Source organism: Phallusia mammillata, chromosome 7 (genome assembly GCF_965637545.1).
Source record: "Phallusia mammillata chromosome 7, kaPhaMamm4.hap1.1, whole genome shotgun sequence".
NCBI lineage: Eukaryota > Metazoa > Chordata > Ascidiacea > Phlebobranchia > Ascidiidae > Phallusia > Phallusia mammillata.
Genome location: NC_137258.1, coordinates 9,626,449 through 9,652,374, shown reverse-complemented (window position 1 = coordinate 9,652,374; position 25,926 = coordinate 9,626,449). Strand labels below are relative to the sequence as shown.

The following is a 25,926-nucleotide window of genomic DNA, read 5'->3' as shown; positions in this document are numbered from 1 at the left end:
CATCTTAAAAATGTATTTTGCCATCGAAAGCCGCACTTAGTGCCCTAAAAGGCCGCATGTGGCCTTTAGGCCGCAGGTTCCCCACCCCTGAACTAGGCTATACGTGTGGAAACAAAGAAAACCGTTAAAGTAGGACACACACAAGGTTGGTGGTTATGTCGTAACAATGGACGTATGGTGCAATGGTAACAACGGCGGGAAATTTTTTGGCTATTGGGGAGCGTTACAACTGTAATTTGACGTAGTAAGCAAGTAATGGGAGATTGCGGCAGACTGTGGCCGCGGGCCACATTATCATGTAAGACCGGAAACTGTCCGCGGGCCGCTCAAAATCCCGTCGCGGGCCGGATCCGGCCCGCGGGCCGTATGTTGCCCACCCCTGGTATACATGGTAGGGTCACCAATACGATATTTTTTTGACAACCCTTCAAACAGATGCGAAAATACGTAACAAACTTTAAGGAACGACAACAGACACCCACAATATATATGCAAGCGTGTGCGATAAGGAAATTTGGTACACAGCGAGGGTATTGTCCATTCACAGTATATTGTAAAGAATTTTTGCAGGTGTTTATGAAAATATATAAATTTTAAGGAAGGGTGTATAGCATCTCCATGTACAGTGATTGCAATTAGTGAACAGCGTTTACAGAACGCAATACACGCTTTAACATTGCAAACGCTTGCTATTATAATACCAAATACGGAAAATACGGGTGCAGAGTAAACAACAAATGGAAGAAATTTGGACGGTTTGCATGTTGGGGACTCGAGACGCCATGTTACAAGACATGAATAAATGCCAGTCGTGGTTAACTGTAAAATAGTTCTTTGCTTCTTTTTTAACTCGATATGAGGTTGAACGGATTGGAGGACGTTTGATTTGGACGGTTTTATATCAAGTCACTACTTGTGTAAGTTAAACCTTTTTGGGAACAGAAAATGTTTCTCGCCAATTTTCTGTTAAACTGTGTAATAATTATTATTTGTCCAAAAACACACAACGGGAAAATCACAACAGTTTCGAACATCACAGATCGATTCACAACACCAATTAACAAGTTTCAAAATTTAACGCATACCTGACTCGCTGTTGGTTACTTGCACGACAATCAACTGCAAAGCCGAACGCACGACGGTTAAAAATAACGCTTACAACGCTTTACTGGTTATAATACTGTGATATCGGAACTTAAAAAACGGTACATTGCGACACGATTGATTCCATTTGAACAAGCAAAATACAAAAATCACCTTTTCCGCAGATGGCCACTGTGGACGTACACCTTCTACGGATTAATAGCATAAAGTTGGAAATCATGGTTGTACTTCTTGTACGCCGGGTGCCGTGCCGTTTGGAATGCTGCTCGGAGTGGTTGCTTTGGTGTCACCGTCCACAGTCAGGGCGTTCGAGTCAGGTCTGAAAACGTACAAAGAAGATAAGTCTATGATGTCAAACACTTTTGTGTCCTCAAGATCACACGGCAAAAGTAATATTTAGGGTTGGTATGACCTAAAGCTCATATACTTGTAATCAATAAAAAGGATAGACCTTCTTGACTGATTGGTTATGAATCAGGTGCATTTAGCTTTGGTATTCTCATATGGATGCTATATAAATGCTTATGGGTGCGATCAGGTAGGGATGACAAACCTCGCTTCTTCGCCGGGGTTGGACCTTTCCGAATCAAGGGGCTGGGCATCATTATTGTTCTACGTTATGCCTAAAGCTGCGTCGTCTTCCGCCCCTGGTATCTTATCAGGACGCGGCGATCCTGCAAAAGCCTCACCATCTGCGGCAGATCGGGATAAATCCTCATCTTCCTCTCTGTCAGCATCGCCTGTCTATGACTTTTGCTTTCCATCCGGAAGAGGAGACGACGGTGTGAGCAAGTTCAAGTCATCAGGATCACGTGATACCTTGTCAGCTTGGCCGTCTTCTGAGTCACCGACAGTGAGTTCATCTCGAACATTCTCGTCATCCGTGGAATGACCATCATCTTCGTTATTAGTGTCATCTTCCAAAGGTTTCGGAGTCTCAGAATTATCCTCAGGAGGAGCATCTGCGCCTGGATCCTGCTGATAGTCGTCATCCTTCGGAGGCAAATCATCGTCTTCAGGCGAAACCACTTCTTTGTCAGGAGTCTGTGCTCTTTCGTCGCTGGTTTCTGCTGGTTTTGTTTCGCTATCGTCCAGAGTCTCGTCTGGTTTTAAGTCTTCTTGAGGATCTTCTGATTTTTGGTCACTTTCTGCCCCTTTGCTGACGGTCCCACTTCGCCTTGGGCTTGTCTTGTCTTGCTGGTCCCTTTGCGCAGCCTGTGACCAGAAAATTTGCATGTAAGCGAAGTGTGCCAATTTTTCTTTACGTTAAAAGTCAGAAAAGGCGCCCCATGACCAATACTTAAATTTTGAATCAAGTCAAAAAATTTGAAAGACTAAATATCATCTTTAAATTGGAAGTGCAAATTGTCACGGCTTTGAAACAAATTGTGTCGTATAATAGAAGTTTTTACGAAGTGTATCTCAAGTTATTTGGTGGACAAAGTCTGTACCTACTTATTTTTAAAATTAGTGAGTAACAAATATTGCCACACATTATTGGGATATATTATATTTAATTTAAAATCAGTCAGATTTCAAATCAATTTTATTCCGGAAAGTTTGTTTGCAATCAAACATGGCTGTTGCTTATTTTGACATTTGACAAATTATTCGCCTGTTAACCGCCTTTTCTGTTAACCGAAAGTCTATTAAAACATCGGCAAACTGTGGCACATATTTTATTGTTTTACAAAAAGTGTTTACAAAAATTAAACATATCTTAATTTATCTTTTCAAATGAACCAGATTACAATACATACATTTATTAGTGTTTATGTGTGAAATAATATGACTTCAATCCTATCGTGAATTTTAACCGCAGTTGGAAATACGTACAATGAAGTGAATATTCATAATAATTGGGATAAACATTCGTTTGATCTATCACTGCACATTAACTGCGTCGTTGTTAAAATTGTGTGAAAATGCTTTAAAGTTTAAACGCATAGGCTACGCAGCACTATTTTTTTTGTTATCCGTTTAACCGACAAAAAAATACGGATATCGGATAGTAAAAAAGCTCTTCGGTTAATCGGTTAACCAGTTATCCGGATAATTCAATCCTATTTTAATGGTGTCTAATGTGTCTCAATGTTGTAACCACCAGGGGCGGCTCGTGCTAGGGTGCTGCGGAGCTGCAGCACCCCCTAGATATTTTCACCTAATATTCCTACCACAACAATACAGATAACTTTCATGATACTTATTTTTTTATTCTTAAGTATAATTTTTATAAGTATAATTTTCGCCTTGATCGGCATTTTTTTCATTTAAAAAAAAATTATGACATTAATATGTTATCTATGGTGGAACTGCAGCTCCAGTTTTATGACGAATCGTGACGTTTCATGACGTTTTGCACTTGTGCGCATGCGCACTTGGAAAAGCTACATGCCGGGCGAAATCACTGATCTCTATAAACACTGGATTGCGCTACTCCGTTGAACGGTTGGGTGATTTTTGAAGCAAATTGAAGCGTAATGGCGGCTGAAAAGGAAGCCCCAAAAATGCATTGCGGGCAATGGGGAGAGAGTGGAAAAATGACGATAATTTTTATTTTAGGCATTTGTGTAGCGATTTTTGCAGATATGATTTGTAGATTAATAGGACGCATGTATTCCAGTGTGTACTAACCAATAAATATGCGTAGATTGATTGTGATGTGTATTAGTGTAGGTGTGCTGGGAATACATTATTCAGTTAATGTTGAAATAAATCATTATTAAGTGGTACTAAATGTTTTATTGTGCAATATAAGTAGTTTACATGCATTTATTAATATTGAAGGCACAAATCCAACAAGAATGGCTATTTTCTTCACACAAGACGATGTGATACTTTATTTAGCATCATCTTGTGCTGATCCAAACTGCTGTTTTTGATTGTAAGCAAGGTCTTGGAGCTAAAATATGGCTGTTTAAAAGTTTTTTGTAGTAGGTTTAACATTATTTTCCTTCTATGTTACAAACCATAAATCTAGTAAGCTCACAATTAGCTCATTTAATCTACCCTTTTTCTGTTTGCAACCAACATGTGTTGAATAAATTTTTTCTAATGTTGTGAATTCTCAAACTAAAACTCTTAATAAAAATCTCATATCTCAAAGAGATACATGTGCATATAAATGCATTTAAGACATCATAGCAGTTAGGGTGGATGAGTTTAACTACTCAAATGAGTTGCCTATTTATGTACTATTTCAGTCAGAATCATGAAATATTGTTTTTATTCTACTTAATAAGCAATTTTCTGCAAAAACACACCTGTACACCAGTTATCACTTAAATTCTTGCGAAACAGGACTGAAGGCAACAAATACACCAGCCAAGTTTATACAGATATCCTGTATTTTTTGTTAGATGATCACCATTATAACAGATGGTGCATTCACAAAATAAAAAAACAACAACCTCAAAGTTGTTTAAGTTTAAAATGTGCAGCATATCATGTTACAGGCAGTGTCAGAAATGATTACAAAACATACACAGTGGAAGTAGAACAGTATACACACAAAAAATATTTAATCTGATTCCAATCCCTCTGTAGTGTATTTGTTGTCAAAAAAGGCTGGATTGTAATCTGGCAGTGTCATAAAGCTTGAGGGTTTGGGAGGAGACTGAAACATTCCAGTGGAATTTTACCAGAGACAATAAAGGTTGCTTATTGAAGAAATATAAACCCTATTATGTCTGAAATGTTTGGAAACAAATTTATCATAAATGTAAAATGGAATTGCAAAATTTCATAATATCACCATGGCAAGATAATAAAGACCAAAACCAAATGCACTCAATCGAGAAAAAAAGTCAAAAAGTGTTAAAATAGTTGAAATATTATTTTAGTTTTTTGTGATTTTAATTAAAATGTTATTCCACATGTTGGTCACAATTTCCTGAAGTTTGATAACAGTCAAAAACAACAGTTTGGAATAGCACAAGGTAATGTCACACAAAGAATTACATCATCTTGTGTGAAGGAAGTAGCCATCTTGTTGGATTCATGTCTAAAATACCTTAAAAAGCACGCAAACCACTTATATTGCATAATAAAACATTTATTTCCACTTAGTAATGATTTATTTCAACACTAACTTAATAACGTATATCCAGCACACCTACACTAATACACATCACAGTCAATCTACGCATATTTATAGGTTATTACACACTGGAATACATGCGTCCTATTAATCTACAAATCATATCTGCAAAAATCGCTATACAAATGCCTAAAACAAAAATTATCGTCATTTTTCCACTCTCTCCCCATTGCCCGCAATGCATTTTTGGGGCTTCCTTTTCAGCCGCCATTACGCTTCAATTTGCTTCAACCGTGACGGCCAGGGACCCCTTTAAAACATAAAGTATCGCATGTACAGCATGTATCGCATGTATAGCATGTATAGCATGTATAGCATGTATAGCATGTATAGCATGTATAGCATGTATAATCGTTTGCCGCATGTACCCGGGACTTTCCCTAACTTGTGTTGTAAGAAAATTAAATGTGAGTAGAAGTAGACTGTACAAAGTAATGTTGTTAAAATGTGCCTGCAGTTAAAAGACCTAGGCTCACTAGTCACTAGTTTAATTGGTGTGTAACAACAAAATTAAGATAAAAATTGATAGGAGTTTGACTGGTGAAGTGGTTGTAATTGGTTTAAAGTCAGTACTTTGTGCAACCTCTTGCTTTACGAAACTGATCAATGCTCCACTGCAGGCACAATTTTACTTTATAAAATGTACTACTTTCTGTGTTACATTTTGTATTGCAGATTGGTAAAGTTTTTGCGATCAATAGTAAATCATTCATTGTTGCTGTTTTTGTTGCACAAGTTCAGACAGTCATTTTATTAACTTCATTTTAAAAGTCTGGTATTTTAGTCTCATTGTTTTTCATGCAGCAGATTCGTAACAGAGTGGTGTTAATTTTAATTGTATTAATTATAGTGTGTACACTTTACTATGCTTTCTGGTGCAGGATTTATATGTTTTTGAACTAATTCATGATTCCATTTTTCAGCTTAACTTTCAAGATAAATGTTTAAAAAGTTACTGCTAGACAAGTCCAACAGTTTTTCTGAAAACATATTTGGTTATCATGTTTTAGTTTATTGACAGTGTTGTCCTAGTAGCAGTACAAAGATTCCAGCTGTGAATTATGATTGTACTGTTTACTCATTTGCTGACATTATCAATAATATTTTGTGTTTTTTATGGTGCTTCTTTGTATTTTTTTATTGTAACCCCAAAGACTAAATTGTAATTAAAATAAATTAAAAACCTAAAATACTTGTTGGAAACTTGAATTAGGTTTGCAAGTACTGCACAGATGGCTAGGGTAAATTTAATTTCAGAACATCAGCTAATGACTGCATAATGTATCAGTTGTCCATAAGTGGAAAGTATTGTACAGATGCTGAACGGGTTTTGAACTATATAACAATGCAGAATAGTTGACAGGAGAAAATTCCAAAAAATGTCCACTAGTATGTCAGTGCATTAAAATCATAAACGACGTGCAGATAGGTAATAATATAATTTATTCAATTTTTAGTCAGAAGGTGCAGTAAAAAATACCAAATACACATCAAAAACATACTAAATTTAGTTAGCAGACGTGGAAAATAATGTGGTAAAACAAGTGGGGATAAAGGAAAGAATACTTTTTGACAATCATAAACCATTAGTACCAGAAAAAGGTGAAACACAGCAGATAGAGGTTGATATATATGCCGCAGAACTACTGAATCAAAAAGGACTTTATCAAATGCACAACAAAGCAGCACCTATTTTGTTGTAATTATAGACAATACTAGGTACTGCTTAAAGCATATGCATTCCAAACCATTTCTTGCTTGTGGACCAGCAAGGATAGAAAAAATCATATTTTATCACACTGACCAACTTCCAGAACCTATCATCAATGATGACCAGACTTCTGCGTCTTCTCCATTCTAATGCACTAATCTTTGCCAGCTGACAATCAATTAGAAAATAAGATAAAAGTTGAGACTGATAAGCAACAAACTTTAAAGCCAAATTCCAATGCAAGTCATCATCACACTTCTTTGTATAATCCAACTTTAATGGACCAAACTTTGCCAAGTTTGTTTCCACATTCTCTGAAGGAACCATGACCATAAAATTGCCACCAAAACAAGCTGATAAAAAGCCAGGAAAACACAAATGAATGTTTTAGAGTTCTGAGATTTGAATTTCATTCATTTTGTTGTTTGCTTGTTTTTGCATCGGCAACTGTAAACTGATTCTTCAATAAAGGATGTTGAAATAAAACACTGCTTGCTTTAGTTTTCTATACCCTTGCTTGCCTAACACATGTAATAGACATCCTGTAAGACAAAAGTCTTTAGATATTAGTTGCAATTGCAGCAGTAGAGCACATGAAGACTGTTACATTCAGCCTAAACCATACTCAATAAATCAGTCAACTGCAGTGCAGACCAAGACAAAAGACAAAAAACTCGTACCTCATGTAGTTATAGCATTGCAACTGCGTAGTAAAGTACATGCGGTTACTTACAATACAAGTTGGGGAAAGTCCCGGGTACATGCGATAGATTTAGTATAGACGCTGTGTACAACTGTACATGCTATACATGCTATACATGCTATACATGCTATACATGCTATACATGCTATACATGCGATACATGCGATACATGCGATACTTTATGTTTTAAAGGGGTCCACGGCCAGTAGCGCAATCCAGGGTTTATAGAGATCAGTGGGCGAAATAGGCGACAGGTTGCTGCTGCTCGCGCAGCTCCACCAATCACGTAGCGTGTGAACCGGCCGCTGTAGTTGTGTTGTCTGTTCCGGGTTTATATTGTGCTCCAAAACCTAACCCGTTTGCTATATTCTAAGTTCGACAGTGAGTACAGGTAAATAATTATTTTGCCGTCTTTGAATTTATTTGTTTGAAGGTTAGTCCTGAATTTTTAAGATGACTGTAAGTGGGCTTCAGTTTTTGCAGTTATCATTGAGTTATAAAGTGTATCTACCACCTTGAAAAAGAAAAAGGTCATCTAACACTTTGAAAAGTCACGATTAACCTTTATAACAAAACCTGAATAAAAAGTTAAGAAAACTGGAATAAAACATCCGCTATTCCAAATATGTCGTGCAGGAATAAGCAACCACAAGAACTACTCAGTTTTAGTTTTTAATGCTAACAAAGAAAAAATAGCTTTGTGACTGTGAAGTTAAATGCCTCACTGAAATTCAGGCAATATTAAATGCAGAACAAACAATTGCACAAGCAACAGGAATTTTGAAATACCTTAGTGATGACAACACAAGCAACAGGAATTTTGAAATACCTTAGTGATGACAATTTCGAGTTTTGGTTTCTTATCACACCATGTGGACAGTATTTGCAACCAAGTGCAATCTTGTGTATTGATATAATGGACATGTTATGTTTCTGTAAACAGTAGCTGCTAAATTGCTTCACAGGAAATGTTTCTTAAGAATGAACATTCTACAGGGGAGATAGTAGTGACCACCAAACATATCATGTTGTTAGAAAAGTTACTGAAACTTTTAAAGGAAAAGCCAGTTAGCCAGCAATTAGCCAAAGTCTCTCAAAGGCAAAACGGTTCTTGTCAACACTGAAAAGGTTGCAAACTTTTCTAAGGAACACCAATATTTCCAAAAAGACTTGCACTTGCAGTGATAGCATAGAAAAAAACAGTTTCTTGGTTGTCATTTGGAAATCATGGAAGAAGTTATCAATTATTTTGCTTAAACTATAGCTTTATGATTCATTTTGGTTGTAAAATAGAAGCACAAGGTTTAATAATATGATTTAAATTTAAGTGTGAGTGTTGTAATTTTCAAAGCTTGCAGAGTTTTGTACTTAAAAAAGGAATTATAAGCTATATGCCACCAAATAAAGCAGCAAGATTAGCAGTTAAGAAACTTACAAACAGTTAATAGTTGTACACAAAAATTAAGAAAAAATGTTTAATGAACAAGTTCTGACACAAATGTAATGTGGTTGTTGAATTTGTCAGTTATGATACAAATAAAAAGCTTGATGACTATTTTTTGTGTGGCAATTATAATCTGTGACGTGTCATAGAATATGTTGAAAATGCTGACTGTGGCTATAAGGTACTTAAATGATACATGACCATAATAATGACTGAATAGCAAGTGTGTTAGTTAGTAGTCCTTGTTATAACCAGTTTTACTTAAATGTTGTCCAACTGAAATATTTCGACCTTTTTCGACTCATTTATTAATATTTTTTTCTATATACTGTCGTTGTGTTTTACCGTATTTACTACCGCTTTGTTTCGAGTCTGTTTCACGTGTGTTTTTGTGCCACATTATTACTGCATGTTATTGAGTTTGGCCCGTCGCTGTGCAAGTAAACAAAATTCCCGAATGATACCGTCTGCTGTTTACACTCGTGTACATTATTGCGTAACAACCATTACGTCACAATGGAGTTGCTAATTAAGATTTGTATTACTTGTTTTTCTACTCAAAACAATGACTAGAAATGTGGCTTTTCTATATATTGCCAACTTATATTTGTTCAATAAAGGCTAAAAATTGGAGCAGCACCCCCAGAAATTTTAGGCACGAGCCGCCACTGGTAACAACGTCACTACAAATTAAAAAGGTATACCACCGTCCTCAACCTCCCAAGCTTGTCAGGACCGGAGTCCAGGAAACTCCACACAAATGTCTTGCACTTCGATTCGTTTGTTTATTACTTCCAAGAAGAAATAGAAGGATAGATAGAGATGAACCAGTGCGGTGTTATACATATACCCCAAGTAAAGACGTTAAATCGCATACACGTGCTCTTGCACAATTACCACACAAAGCAGCGTCCAACCACAGCACAGGACAAAGCACAAAGTTAAATTGCGTAACCACCATATTACAAAGTCGCATCTACATCCTAATTAACTGCGACAGGAAATATTTCAAAGTTCAAACAATACAGTTGAATAAAACCTTTGCAATCTTTTCGAAATTTGCACAAATTATACCGCAACCGCTTTAGTAGGCTACACCACGTTCTCTTTCTGCCTTCAGTTTGTCCAAGCATACTTGAAAGAACCTTTGCCCATCTAAAAACAGTATTTAATCATATTTAAGAGAATCATTTCTAAAAAAAATGTTTTTTTTTTGAAAATTATGCTCTTTCTCGACAGCAAAAACTTACAGCTGTCTTACTACAATTAGCTTGCGTTTCATATTCTCTTTTTTTTCGAATGTCAATATGTCAAAGAAACTGAGGGATTGGTATGCGGTAGTTGCACAATGATCAATTACCAACGTATGGCAGCTAATTGTTATGTGCAAGTTCAATAAATGTTGTAAGATGTTGATGTAATAAGAATAGGCTACAGTAGTTTTTAAAATCTTAATTTAATGCTGTTTGGAGTAAATGGTACTTCCTATCAACCAGTAATGCCACTGAACTATCCTTTCAAGTCAAAAAATACCGCGATTGTAAAAATAATATATATTTTTGTAGAAAGTTGAACAATTTATCCTTAAAACTTTGGCCACTGTGCACACATTATTGCTACTCAATATTAACTTACCTCCTGGGCTTCCTTCTCAAATTTTTCAATTGCTCCTTTATCAATTCCTCCACATTTGTGAATCAAATGACCAGTGGTGGTCGATTTTCCGGAATCGACATGTCCAATGACAACAATGTTAATATGTGCTATTTCTTTCATTGTGTCGAATTATAATCAACTGCTTGGCTGAAGTTGAACTGGTTTTGGCTACAACAATTGTAATAAGTTCAGAACAACTACGTATAAAGCGAGGTTCTTAAGCAAAGTCGCCAAATGGCGATTTGGTGATTATTCACCAAAATTGTTTATAACTACGTATTTATGAAATAATAAATTCGACGTGCAACACAGAACAACACCAAGTTTTACTCGACAAAAGCCTGATTATGACAGATACAAAAATGCAGCAACCACTTGCCAACGAGTCGTGAAACGAAAGGATCGCACGAAGTTCAACTTCAAACACGTGATACACATAAGAGCGAAAGAAAAAAGGAAAATGTGTTTGTTCTTTTATGTGAAGCAGTTGCGCAATTCGGAGATGATGCAACCTTGCCCACGTTGCAAATTGGTAATCGCTGCCTTCTGACGTCAATAATCTTGTAATTTTTATGGATTAAAACAGTTATTTACGATTGGAATCCAGAATATTTGCATGAAGCTCAGTGGACACATAAATAAATTATCTAAATAAAAAATTATCTAAAATAGTTGCTAGTTTTAAAAATTGATCCTTAAAAGAACGGAACAGAAGGGTATAACGGAACAAAAAAGTAAAAAGTAATAAAAATAACCAAATACGTTTTTCTAGTATTACGTTCCGGTCATTTAACATAAAAGAGTTGCCTAAAGTTACGTGTCGTCACGTTATAGTCATAAATCAAAGCTGCAATAGGCGCCGAGTTTCACATAAAATGCAAGGTGGCGGCCGTAAAATATAGGAGGCGCCTATAGCTCCCACGATGTTGTGCCCAGGGAGTATAAACCGCGTTTGTCATATGCGTTTAAGGTTTGGTTCGCTACGGGTTCACTATTTATTGTCTTTAAATGTTTGGGTTCGTTTCAGTTTTTTTTTTTAAAGTACATTTTCTGGTTTTGTTTCGATTCGGGCAAATCATCCGGCAGGAACCGGTTTTCAGTTTTTAAACCGGTTAATTAAGATTCCGTTTGCTTAATTTTTGTTTCCACCCTTTACGGAGCCTTAAAAATCTTAAAAAAAGATTTCGACTGTGCACTGCGCGACACCTTACACCAGGGGTCGCAAACTCAAACTGCTTTGAGGGCCAAAAACAAACTTTTAATTAAGTCGGGGGCCGTGTGTTTGAGACCCCTGCCTTACACGTTGTCTTTTCTGACATGCCCTCATAGCTGTTATCTCACCTCACGTGTTTCTTGGTAGGCTGAATTATTCTCAAATTTACAATTTTGTGGTTGAGATCACAAAAAATAACACAGGTTCTAGTTTCAGTTAAGGTTTAACGAACAAAAATAGGGTTTAGCCAAAATCCATACAAACATAATGTTAAGGGTAACTGGTTCGGATTTGCTGAATTAAAGCGCTCAAACCAGTTCACGGGTTGGAGTTCAGTTTCTGTTCCACTTCCCGCTTGTGTCATCTGTTTAATTTGACAAATGACAAATGTTATGCCACGTAATAGCCGAAAATAATTGTTGTTTGGTTAAGAGTTGTAAACACCACGAAGAGATATATTTTTATTTAGAGCAAAAAGCCAAAAAAACGTTGTTTCGGTTAAACTGCAACGAAATAAAAATATCGGAACCGGAAAGAAATAAACAAATGTTATTGCTTTACAAACCTAACTAACAACTGTGTTTCATACGTATTGTCGAGGGCCAAGTGAAATGAGTTGTAATTCGATGGCCCTCGGACTAAAGCAAGTGGTAACTGGTCAGTGATGGGGAGACTCGAGTCAGTGAGTCCGATTCGAGTCACCTTTTCGACTCGAGTCCGACTCGAGTCACCTTTTTAAAAGACTTGACTTGACTCGAGTCTCAGTTGTGAAAATACTCGACTTGACTTGGACTCGTCTTAGTAGAGACTCGACTTGGACTCGCGGACTCGTTATTTCACCAACAAAATGGAAATTTCTTGTAATGGATTACGGGTTCAGTTGGCTTCAGCCAAACAACAGCAGCAATTTAATGTGCTATGCGAATTTTTTGCCTAATTTTAACGTGACAAAGTCGCTGCTACATGCACAAACTTTCTTACGCTGGCATTAAGCGTTGTACCTGTTGCTTGGGTTAAGGTAATCGAATGCAGTACATGTCAAGGCCAAGTATTCGCTTTTATACGCGCTTATATTACCGAACAAACGCTCTAGCGCATGCAGTAAAATATGAATTTTTGGTTTTGAAAAACTCCTTTGAACAGATTGACGTTCTTTTCCACGCTGTTTAATGAGTGTCAATTAACGTGTTGCATTACAGTTGACCCTATTTTAAGAAAGGGACGTTGATGGGATATGTTCACTGTGATCAAGGGGTGTCCGTTTTTAGGGAAAAAAGTCGCGAAGATTCATTCAAATATATTAACTATCTAATCCTTAAACCAGTGGTTCCTAACCAGGGCCCCGAACCTCATTTGACTTGACTCGACTTGAGACTCGAACCCCTTGTGACTCGAACCCCTACTGACTTTACTTGACTTGGGACTCGACTGATAGGACTCGTTAACCAACCCTGTAACTGGTATTGGCTCCCAGAGTAGCCTATACATAAAACAGAAAAGTGCAACAAATTATTAACCCAACACTAACAGTAATGATGTGGAAACATGACAACCAAAATATTTCCTACATGCACATACCCTAAAAATAGCTCGAACTTGCTGATCTATAGGAGAACACGATACTTTCGGTCGAGTAGTTTAGTATAGCAAACTTGATGCTGTATTAAACCAAACAAAGGAAAACAGCGAAAAAATGAACGAAATGATGGAAGAGATTCAAATCATTAAAAAACGTCAGCAATTTCTGTCCGAAAAATATGACTGCATTCTAAAAAAGGTAACAACAAATGAGGAGGAAATAAAAAAAGTAAAAACAGAACATGCGACACTGAAGAAAGATATTGAAGGAATGAAAAAACTACTAAATGAAAGCAAAAATGAACCAAATGCATTGGAACAATACGGAAGAAGGGACTGTCTGGAATTTAAAGGAATTAATTACAACAAAGAAGAAAGTACTGATGAGATTATCATTGCAGTGTCCAAACAAGTTGGTGTAAAAGTAACAAAAGCTGACATAAGTGTGTCACATCGAATTGGAGTAGTTAAGAATGATCATCGCAAAGATCCCCCAACAATTATTGCCAAATTCACGACAAGAAAAGTTCGTGATGAAATATATAGCAACAGGGGGAAACTTAGACAAGTTAGACAAGCCAACAAATCAAAAATCTTCATTAATGAAAGTTTAACAAAAATGAACAGAAAGCTGTTTAACTGCTGTCTGCATCACAAAAAATCGGCAAATCTTCAGTACATATGGACAAAAAATGGAACAATTCTCTTGAAAAAGGATGATGAAAGTGCAACCATTGCTATTCGGAATATAGACGACATGAGACTTCACAACATTCCATGGAATGATGTAGAAGCCTCAAGGATTGTTGACAAGTAATGTATAGATTCACAGCTTTTGTCCTGGTGATAAATTATTATGATTGTTTTTTTCCTTTTTTACTTGTTGTTACACTGTCTCAAATGAATACTACATTTAAATGACTGGAATGGCAACATATTATGATTTTCCTGATTATAATTCCTTACTTTCAACTGTCTCTTGTAATGACATTGTGATAATTCATTTTAATGTAAGAAGCTTGACAAAAAACTATGATGTTTTGATGGAGTTCATTGATACCTGTAATTTAAAGCCCGACATCATTGCAATCTCTGAAACCAAACTTAATGATCAAACCTCTTTAAATGTTAGCATATCCGGATACAACTTTGTTCAGCATAATTCTGAAACACATGCTGGTGGGGTTGGTTTGTACATAAAGGAATCATTTACATTTAATATTACCAAAACATATTTCATTGCAATGTCAAAATGTGAAAACCTTTGGGTTGAGCTACAACTTCAGGATACAAAACATGTGATCATAGGGATAGTATACCGACATCCAAGTTATAACATTTCTGAATTTCAAACAAATTTAGAAAAATGTCTGTTTACTCTAAATAAAAAGAAAACTGTTTTTTACATTCTTGGGGATTTCAATATTGACCTAAGTGCTAGCAATACACAATGCAACAATTACAAGGAAATGCTGACAAGCCTAAATGTAAAATCATTGATCAATACATACTCTCACATAGCTCCTTCCCTCACAAGATCTGCCATAGATCATATATATACAAATAATGACATAGGGCAACTCATACCTGGTTTAGTAGAATTTGATATATCCGACCATCTTCCAATTTTTGTCATTGTCAAACACACCCCACACAAAGTAGTGACCACAACAAGGAAATTCAGAACCTATAAAAACTTCAATTTAGAAAGCTATTGTGAAGATATACTGCAAATCCAAGCCAACATCATATTACCTTCATCTGTTGAAGAAACAATGGTTCAAATAATGTCGCTTTTGCAAGAAGTAATAAACAAACATGCACCATATGCTAAGCCTCCCAAAAATCGTCGCAAACATAACCCATGGATCACAAGAGCAATTCTGAACTCCATTAACACTAAGAACAAAATGTACAAAAAAACAATCCACTCGGACAACACAAACATCAAAACAACTTACAAACTTTATGCAAAAATGCTTAAAAATGTTATAACAAAATCTAAACAACTTCACTACACAAACCTTTTTACAGCTAACCAAAACAATCCCCAAAAAACCTGGCAGATAATACGCAATATCACCTCACACAAACAAACAAAACACAACAACATCACAAAAGTTATTAATAACTCACAACACATTACAGATCCCACATTGATAGCTGATGCATTCAACACTTACTTTTCGACAATTGGCAGCAACATGGCAAGCAAAATTCTGTCTACACCACAATCCCCAATATCATTTCTTCCCCATCCAACATCCAATTCATTTTCATTTATATCTATAGACACAAATGAGGTGTATAATACTATATTGGCACTAAATGAAAGGAAGGCACCGGGGCCATATAATATACCTGCTAAATTACTCAAACTTGCAGCCCCATACTTATCTCCCTTGCTTTGTGACATATTCAATGAATGTGTCTTTTCCGGTGTCTATCCTGTCTCAAACTGGCAAAGGTCATTCCCTGTTTCAAAGGTGGGAATTCCCAGGAAATGTCCAACTACAGGCCAATATCCCTCTTACCAATTGTGTCAAAAGTATTTGAAAGACTAATATACAACAGAATGACAAATTACCTGAACAAGTTTAAACTGATTACTAAGTTCCAAAATGGCTTCCGACCCAAACACTCAACAAATTTAACTATAGCAGAAATTCACAAACTTGTATTAAATTGTGACAATGATCACATCACCTGTGGAATTTTTTTGGATTTGGCAAAAGCATTCGACACTGTTGACCATTCTATATTGCTGCAAAAGTTAAGTTGCTATGGTTTTAGAGGTCACATACTGGAATTTTTCAGAAGTTACCTGACAGATCGGAAGCAAATCACTTACATCCATCCAAACTACAAATCTTGCTGTCTAAATACAACTTGTGGCCTTCCCCAAGGATCCATTTTGGGTCCTTTGCTTTTTATATTGTACATCAACGACCTACCGACAGCATCAAAATTTAATACAAGATTGTTTGCCGATGACACATTTCTCTGGATGTCAGACAGCAACTCCTCTGTACTGCAAAAATGTAAATAATGAATTTGGCAAGGTTGACCAATGGATGCGGGCGAATAAATTGTCATTAAACTACAAAAAAACAAAGTTTATGATATTTACCAAAACCAAACACATTCTTCATTCCGCTTTCAAAATAACATACGGACATGACTCCATTGCAGAGGTGCAAGCAGTGAAATACCTTGGTGTTTTTTTTGACAAGAATTTAAATTTCAAACCCCACATACAATATCTTCGCAAAAAAATTAGTCGCAGTGCTGGCATACTTGCAAAGCTACGACATCTCATGCAATTTCCAACCCTCCGAGCTATATACCATTCATTGGTACACCCATACCTCCTGCATGGATTAATAGCTTGGGGCTTTGCTAATCAAACTACTTTGCAGCCATTAATATCCCTTCAGAATAGGATTTTAAAAATCATTACTCATAGCCCATATCGGACATCACCAGCTCCCCTGTACAAAAAAACAAACATTGTAAAGCTGAAAGATATACACTTCACAGAGGTAGTTAAATTTGTGTTTCTTTTTAAAAGCATGGCATTACCTGAAACTTTTCACCAATTTTTAACACCAATCCAGCACATTCACCAACACAACCAGACTGGCATCAAGAGGTCAATACTTTTTGCACCGCGTTTCGACCAAACGAGCACAAAATACCATTCTTTGCCAGTTCTAAAATGTGGGACATTCTGCCAGAAAACATTAAACATGTGGGCTTACACACTTTTAAAAAGAAAGTAAAACAGTTTCTTGTTAGCAGATATGCTCCATTTAAAAAAAAATGGTTCCGTCATTACATGCTGCCCCCGCCCACGTGCTGTTGTAAACATGCCTTACGTTGTTTTTGCACTGATTAACTGTGCCCAATCACACAATCAACCTACGCACTGCTGCTGGCCTTCTTTTCTTGTCGCTAATTTGCCCTCCAGCTAGTTGTTCGATCGTGCGCACACAACGATTCGTTCAAAAATATCCTTGCATTTTCGCTTATTGTATAATTGTGTTGTTACTGCGTTTCTGCTTCTTCTTCTTTTACGTACTGAATTACATTGCAAACATTGTATTGTATTATTACTGTTTGTTTTTTTACCGTCCTACTGCATTACCTTGTAATTTTGCCCCAGCAATCACTTTTCCAGGTGACTGCTAACTGCTAATTGCCGATCTTCGTTTTTTTTATCGTTATTCCAAATAGACGATAATGGGTCAATGACTTGGCGGCCAATGATTGGCCTTTTGTTGACCTGTCACGTAGTTACTTGTTGTGCAATTTTCTTTGTTACTGTTACACGAAATCGTGACAAATAAACCATTGAATTGAAAAATTGAATTGAATATGTTTTATAAAACTTTTCATCTGGCCATTCTCATTTCGACAGACAAAATCACACATTGTCCGTAATGTTATAAATTAAGCCGATTTAAAATTATAAAACTTCCTTAAATGTGTCGACATTACCATGTTCACAAAAGAACTTCCAGTACAAATTAGTCATCATCTGCCCAAAGAGAACGTAAAATGCAACAAGTTGAATCAAACATGCGCAAAACATAACTTGAATCTTGAATGTCAGAGTCGCGGTTATTCAGGTTGCTTGTTGCACTGCAAATGTAACTGACCAGACGGGCCATCACAGAAGAGTTCAAGCATTGTTTCTCGGTATCCGACAAACACAAGTGCCGTTCGTAACCTTCCAGAACTTGCTTTATGACCAACTGTTTATTGAACTTTCTTTTCTGTGCAAGGCACATCCAAAACGCAATCATTGTTGCTACCTCGAAAACCAGTTTACTTTTTTTCATTTCTATGAAATCAATAAGACCTGCAAATAAGAGGAGGTCATGCATCTATCCTTATGACTCGTTACTCACTACGATAAGTCAAGCCTAAAGGTGATAATAATTTGTATTGCACTTTTTCCTGGCCAAATTCCAACATAAGTTAGTAAATTTTGTTTATATAGCCTAGTTTTCGCGTATGTATTTTATGAGTTTAGAAAAGTAATCGACATTGTTTATTTACCTTTTGAATATACCTTATCGGCATACCTGAAAGTTTGTAAAAATCTGTGCCATTGATTGTTTCAACTTTCTCCACAACGGCGTTTGCTGGGTTCAAGTCGTCATGAATAACACCTAGAGAAAATAACATTTAAAAAAAGGTTCATCCGCAAGTTTGGTTTTACAATTGCAAACTTTCTGGGGGAGGTTTGTCGATCTAGTCTGATTTAATCGGAAGAGCTACTTACAATATCGCTCATGCCAGCAACACATTCAGCAAAATTAGCAGATAGCGCAAAGCGCTAATTTTTCATTTAGCAGCTTAAAAGGGGGAGGGCTGGGAAGTAAGTTTTGAAAATTGTCCAGAAGGAAATACGTGTTATTAATAATACCTTATCCCGACCGAAATAGCCCAAACTTTCAGAGTTTTTAGAGATTAACATTGTTTAACATTAGTGTTCGTGTTTTTTTTAGTTAAATGTACGGCTGCTGTGAGGGGTGTTGTTAATAGCTCTATACCTACTTAGTCATCAGTACGTCGCAATTGGAAGCGACTGTTTGTCGAAGGTTTTGTCACGAATTTTACCCTGATGGTTGTGGAAACTGCACTTACCTGACCTCAGTTGATCAAGTTTGGTCAAAACTGTCGACTCGAACTTTTCCACTACCCTGCTGCATATTCGTCGCAGGTTTAAATCTTTCACCAGGCAGAGAATGGGTGCTGTATTTCGAGTAGTGATGCTTTCCATTCTCCAAAGGTTATTTGAAACATCCCAACCTTTGTAGTTGTGTTTCTGTAGACACAATCATGAAGATTTTTTCATTTTGAACACGAGAAAAGTATTAGCAAAATTCTGAATTCAATTTTTCTGAAATTGTAGTTGCCACGTCACTTATCCTGTGTCTCATTTATCTTGTGTTACTTTACTATTTGTTGTTGTGTTTGGATCCTTCAGTACATGTTAAATTTTATTTGCAATTTTTAGCAATGCTGTGTAGCATCGTGGGGAAAAGGCTATACTTCACCATTTGTGGTCAAGCGCATGTACAAACGTTGTAGATTTTTGCGTGCACTATGTTTTACTTTTACGAATTCCCGTTTAACCATAAGACAGTTAATATATGTTACCATCAATTCTAAATGGATTTTAGCCACAAATTCAGCTAGATCTGTGGTCAGTCCATGGAAGTTCTTCTCGCTAAAATGTACTGCGTCCGTAGTTTTTCCTGGTAAAAACGACAGCATGAAGATAAGATTCGGGTCCACTGTGTTGCCTGCAAATATAACATTCGATCAAAACGTGATTTAACTTAGTTGGTCCAGGAAGTAAAATAACATGAGTTTCCTACTGTTTTGAAATGCGTTGCTATAATATTCCACATTTTTAAACGATCGCATTGTAAAATTTTTGATGCATAGTATAATTGCTTATTTGATTATACTGTCTTACCCATGCACTTCAGTAAAATCCAAGAATTCCATCGGTTTTTAATTGGACATGGAACAGTAAAGCCGCGCTGATATAAGGCCTGCAGCGTGTCACACATTTCAGTGTATCTTTCTATAACAAAATATGTGTGAAAGCGCGCAAATCGGAAATAAAAACATCCTTTGCAGGGCCTTAGCTTCCTGAACCGTCGCCAATGTTTTTTTGAAAAAAACTGAAGATTTAAACCGCTTAAATTAACAGAAAACAATAGTTTATAAGACTTAAATTTACGAGTTTAGGCTGAGCAATTAGTGTTTTAAAAAACAAATCTATGCTCGCTAACAGTAGTTTTTCAACGAGTAAAAAGTGGGAGTGTTGTATTGCTTTATCTTCTAGTATTTATACCTGGTACTTTCGCCTCAAATGTATTAACTACTTTCAGCACATAGTCGTGGTGATCAGGAGTTCTGATAAGAAAGTTTTTATCGTCATAACCGTAAAGTTTAGTTGCTTTGACATCCACAAATCCATACAACGCCTGAGTAAGTTTTATGGCGTCCTCCTCTTCGCAAACTGGTAGTTGCATTTGGTACATAGTTTTAGCGACAAAACTATACGGTCGTTGAAAAAAAAATCCTTAAGTTTTAACGTATAGATAGCCCCACAGCGTCATAACTAATAGCCCCTTTCGGACCTCAACCAACAAGTTAACTAAAAACTAACATTTTAAAATTATATTCCATGCACGACTTGGAATTGGCAAAATTTGAGTTTCAGTTTATAAATAAAAGACTATCTCTAACTTTTTCACTTTTACATCATCAATACATAAACACGCATCAAGAGGTGCTACAACACAAAACTTTTCGTTTCACAAGTTCCATCAAGTCGAGCCCAAAAAACACTTAGATACCAGTGCACCACAGTTTAGCATAAACTACCTAATAAAATAACCGACAAAAAACTGGCTTAAACGATTTTATGAGCAACAGCAAATCTCTTATACTGGTGACAGTCACATGCCTATTATTTCATAAATTTGCTGTGCAGCTGTCATGTACTACACCATGTTTATTGGTGCATTATTTACATTGCGTTTCCATGGGATGTTATGGTCTTGATAACTTATGCGACGCAAATACCGTTTACTAGTTACCGCACCAGAAAGGCGTGCAATTACTGCGCGAAAAAAAGCAAAATTACTGCTACAGCCGTATTTTCACACAGATTTACGTTATTTTATTATTTACCTGATGCATTTACAGGAAAAACAGTTATTACGCAGTGCTTACTTTATTTTGTCCTTCTTGTGTTCACAATTTATACCAAAATTCACCAAAAACAAATAGAGAATGGAGTCCATTCGAGAATTCCGCAATCGATCTTATCAAAGCAGAGAAGTTGCGCGACAACAGCTACGGATCAACATTCCATCATCACTATCAATGACAATGACTGGCCTCGGAAAACCCGGGTCTGCCTATCGCATCTCAGCAAACATTCTAAGAACCGATAGGGTGTTATGCTTATAGGCGCGTTTCACTTGGCTAGCAGAACCTGTGGGTTCAACTACCTAAATATGCAACCGGCTGTACCCCGCCAGGTTCGTGCGTTCAGTTGTGATCCTACGGCAGAACATATCCATAACACTCCAAACATCACTCTGATAATTGAATAGGACACTTAACTCGATAACCTATTGTTTTTGTGTCCTTGCTGTTTCACAAACTGTTGGTTCAACAGGTGTTCCATTAAACTTTTACTTCTGGTGTTTGTTGAGCTCCGCCTAATCATAATACTGTACGCATGCATACAGTACCACTTGACTTCACGTTTAAACCTAGACTGTATCTATCTAACGCAGCATACAGTATTTCAAATGAAAAAAAAGGTATATAATGCCTTTTTATCTAATAGTTTTTGAAGGAAGTCACTCGGGATATTGCACATTCGCCGAACCGGAATCGTGCTGTATAAAGCCGATAGATTTGATATTACTAATGTAAAAAGCTGTTTTATGGTGTTGTATTTGCAATCACTTTGAAACAGTAATGAATGACCATAAACGAGCTTGATTATTCTAAATCCGAACATACCAAATCAAGTTGACAGGATATTTTTTATTTCTGACGGGTAGCGAGTACACGAATATTACACAACACGGTGTTTAGTTGGTTTTCGTTCATATATATGGCTTGTTAACCGACGACGCAACGCGAACACCACCAGGCATTGACCGAGATATTTGTAAAGCATTTAGGGGCTCTAATACGATATTTTTGAGACAACGCTTCAAACAGATGCGAAAATACGTAACAATCTTTAAGGAACGACAACAGACACCCACAACATATATGCAAGCATGTGCGATTGGGACACTTGGTACAGCGAGGGTATTGTACATTCATAGTATATTGTAAGAGTTTTAGCAGGTGTTTATGAAAATACATAAACTTTTAAGAAGGTTGTACAGCATCTCCATGTACAGTGATTTCAATTAGTTAACAGCATTTACACTTTACAGAACGTAATACACGCTCTGACATTGCAAACGCTTGCTACTATAATACCAAATACGGAAAATACGGGTGCAGAGTAAACAACAAATGGAAGAAACTTGGACGGTTTGCATGTTGGAGACTCGAGATGCCGTGTTACAAGACATCAATAAATGCCAGTCGTGGCTAGATGTCGTCGTGAGTTATGACGTCACATTTCGTATATAACCGTGTACTGCGTCTTAAACGGCCATTCAATACAGGTAACCGCTTAAAGGTTTGTGCGTTCATGACATGGTGTCAGAAGTGGGATTCGAACCCACGCCTCCATTCGGAGACCAGAACTTGAGTCTGGTACATACATCACAACTTCTCATGGGTCGGCAAATCAGACACACGATGCCCCTGGATATCGTAACGTTAAAAAATTCAACTTGCCGTCCGTATGGAAAAAAAAGAAAACAACAAAAGAAGTATTATGACAGGGGAACAAGAATCATGCTGCAATTACAAGTCAACACTCCTGTAAAACTATACAATACCCAAAACAAACTATGGGATCAACAAGGAACTGTAGAAAAACATCGCTCTTATCTGGTAAAAACTAGTGATGGTGTTTTGTATCGGCGTAATCGTGTTCATTTACGTCCATTGAATGTTATTGTGAATCCTTACCCTTCGAGACGTCAGTTAAGTTCAATTTAAACAAGGGGAAGTTGTGATGTATGTATTTATCGCTAGATGTCGTCCCTGAGTTATGACATCACATTTCGTACATAACCATGTACTGCGTCTTAAACGGCCATTCAATACAGGTAACCGCTTAAAGGTGTGTGCGTTCATGACAAACTGTAAAATAGTTCGTTGCTTCTTTTTTTAACTCGATATGAGGTTAAACGGATTGGAAGACGTTTGATTAGGACGGTTTTATACCGAGTCACTACTTGTGTAAGTTAAACCTTTGGGAACAGAAAATGTTTCTCGCCAATTTTCTGTAAAACTGTGTAATAATTATTATTTGTCCCAAAGCACACAACGGGAAAATCACAACAGTTTCGATGATCACAGATCGATTCACAACACCAATTAACAAGTTTCAAAATTTAACGCATACCTGACTCGCTGTTGGTTACTTGCACGACAATCAACTGCAAAGCCGAACGCACGACGGTTAAAAATAACGCTTACAACGCTTTACTGGTTATAATACTGTGATATCGGAACTTAAAAAAACGGTACATTGCGACACGATTGATTCCATTTGAACAAGCAAAAGACGAAAATCGCCTTTTCCGCAGATGGCCACTGTGGACGTACACCTTCTACGGATTAATAGCATAAAGTTGGAAATCATGGTTGTACTTCTTGTACGCCGGGTGCCGTGCCGTTTGGAATGCTGCTCGGAGTGGGTGCTTTGGTGTCACCGTCCACAGTCAGGGCGTTCGAGTAAGGTCTGAAAACGTACAAAGAAGATAAATCTATGATGTCAAACACTTTTGTGTCCTCAAGATCACACGGCAAAAGTAATATTTAGGCTTGGTATGACCTAAAACTCATATACTTGTATTCAATAAAAAGGATAGACCTTCTTGACTGATTGGTTATGAATCAGGTGCATTTAGCTTTGGTACTCTCATATGGATGCTATATAAATGCTTATGGGTGCGATCAGGTAGAGATGACAAACCTCGCTTCTTCGCCGGGGTTGGACCTTTCCGAATCAAGGGGCTGGGCATCATTATTGTTCTCCGTTATGCCTAAAGCTGCGTCGTCTTCCGCCCCTGGTATCTTATCAGGACGCGGCGATCCTGCAAAAGCCTCACCATCTGCGGCAGATCGGGATAAATCCTCATCTTCCTCTTTGTCAGCATTGTCTGTCTCTGACTTTTGCTTTCCACCCGGTAGAGGAGACGACGGTGTGAGCAAGTTCAAGTCATCAGGATCACGTGATACCTTGTCAGCTTGGCCGTCTTCTGAGTCACCGACAGTGAGTTCATCTCGAACATTCTCGTCATCCGTGGAATGACCATCATCTTCGTTATTAGCGTCATCATCCAAAGGTTTCGGAGTCTCAGAATTATCCTCAGGAGGAGCATCTGCGCCTGGATCCTGCTGATAGTCGTCATCCTTCGGAGGCAAATCATCGTCTTCAGGCGAAACCACTTCTTTGTCAGGAGTCTGTGCTCTTTCGTCGCTGGTTTCTGCTGGTTTTGTTTCGATTTCGTCCAGAGTCTCGTCTGGTTTTAAGTCTTCTTGAGGATCTTCTGATTTTTGGTCACTTTCTGCCCCTTTGCTGACGGTCCTACTTCGCCTTGGGCTTGTCTTGTCTTGCTGGTCCGTTTGTGCAGCCTGTGACCAGAAAATTTGCATGTAAGCGAAGTGTGCCAATTTTTCTTTACGTTAAAAGTCAGGAAAGGCGCCCCATGACCAATACTTAAATTTTGAATCAAGTCAAAAAATTTGAAAGACTAAATATCATCTTTAATTGGAAGTGCAAATTGTTACGGCTTTAAAACGAATTGTGTCGTATAGTAGAAGTTTTTACGAAGTGTATCTCAAGTTATTTGGTGGACAAAGTCTGTACCTACTTATTTTTAAAATTAGTGAGTAACAAATATTGCCACACATTATTGGGATATATTATATTTAATTTAAAATCAGTCAGATTTCAAATCAATTTTATTCCGGAAAGTTTGTTTGCAATCAAACATGGCTGTTGCTTATTTTGACATTTGACAAATTATTCGCCTGTTAACGGCCTTTTCTGTTAACCGAAAGTCTATTAAAACATCGGCAAACTGTGGCACATATTTTATTGTTTTACAAAAAGTGTTTACAAAAATTAAACATATCTTAATTTATCTTTTCAAATGAACCAGATTACAATACATACATTTATTAGTGTTTATGTGTGAAATAATATGACTTCAATCCTATCGTGAATTTTAACCGCAGTTGGAAATACGTACAATGAAGTGAAAATTCATAATAATTGGGATAAACATTCGTTTAATCTATCACTGCACATTAACTGCGTCGTTGTTAAAATTGTGTGAAAATGCTTTAAAGTTTAAACGCATAGGCTACGCAGCACTATTTTTTTGTTATCCGTTTAACCGACAAAAAAATACGGATATCGGATAGTAAAAAAGCTTTTCGGTTAATCGGTTAACCAGTTATCCGGATAATTCAATCCTATTTTAATGGTGTCTAATGTGTCTCAATGTTGTAACCACCAGGGGCGGCTCGTGCTAGGGTGCTGCGGAGCTGCAGCACCCCCTAGATATTTTCACCTAATATTCTTACCACAACAATACAGATAACTTTCATGATACTTATTTTTTTTTCTTAAGTATAATCTTTATAAGTATAATTTTCGCCTTGATCGGCATTTTTTTCATTCATAAAAAAAATTATGACATTAATATGTTATCTATGGTGGAACTGC

At 36.9% G+C, this 25,926-nt stretch overlaps 2 protein-coding genes and 1 pseudogene across 21 annotated transcripts; 1 reads left to right on the top strand and 2 right to left on the bottom strand.

Moving 5' to 3' along the window:
• Positions 1 to 9,834: 9,834 nt before the first annotated feature.
• LOC145238957 (elongation factor 1-alpha 1-like) lies at positions 9,835 to 11,324 on the bottom strand (annotated as a pseudogene). The gene is made up of 2 exons (XR_013862217.1): positions 10,697 to 11,324; positions 9,835 to 10,216 (listed from the first exon to the last, which is right to left on the bottom strand). The product of XR_013862217.1 is annotated as an elongation factor 1-alpha 1-like (transcript).
• A 1,040-nt stretch (positions 11,325 to 12,364) lies between these two features.
• Positions 12,365 to 20,575, bottom strand: LOC145238439 (hydroxylysine kinase-like). 19 transcript variants are annotated; one of them, XM_080101614.1, is made up of 9 exons: positions 20,002 to 20,106; positions 19,680 to 19,825; positions 19,164 to 19,344; positions 18,599 to 18,685; positions 17,091 to 18,372; positions 16,639 to 16,999; positions 15,096 to 16,539; positions 14,626 to 14,672; positions 12,365 to 14,568 (listed from the first exon to the last, which is right to left on the bottom strand). In XM_080101614.1, exons 1-5 carry the CDS (start codon positions 20,096 to 20,098, stop codon positions 18,038 to 18,040), a joined length of 846 nt encoding a protein of 281 aa, XP_079957740.1. In that variant the 5' UTR covers positions 20,099 to 20,106; the 3' UTR covers positions 12,365 to 14,568; positions 14,626 to 14,672; positions 15,096 to 16,539; positions 16,639 to 16,999; positions 17,091 to 18,037. The 19 variants fall into 19 exon arrangements, with proteins under 19 accessions (XP_079957740.1, XP_079957745.1, XP_079957729.1 ...); XM_080101619.1 differs by adding an exon at positions 20,386 to 20,575 and having other exon boundaries at positions 12,365 to 16,539; positions 20,002 to 20,112; XM_080101603.1 differs by having other exon boundaries at positions 12,365 to 14,348; positions 14,475 to 16,539.
• LOC145238440 (uncharacterized) lies at positions 13,624 to 14,325 on the top strand. The gene has a single exon (XM_080101620.1). It carries the CDS (start codon positions 13,624 to 13,626, stop codon positions 14,323 to 14,325), a length of 702 nt encoding a protein of 233 aa, XP_079957746.1.
• Positions 20,576 to 25,926: the final 5,351 nt, after the last annotated feature.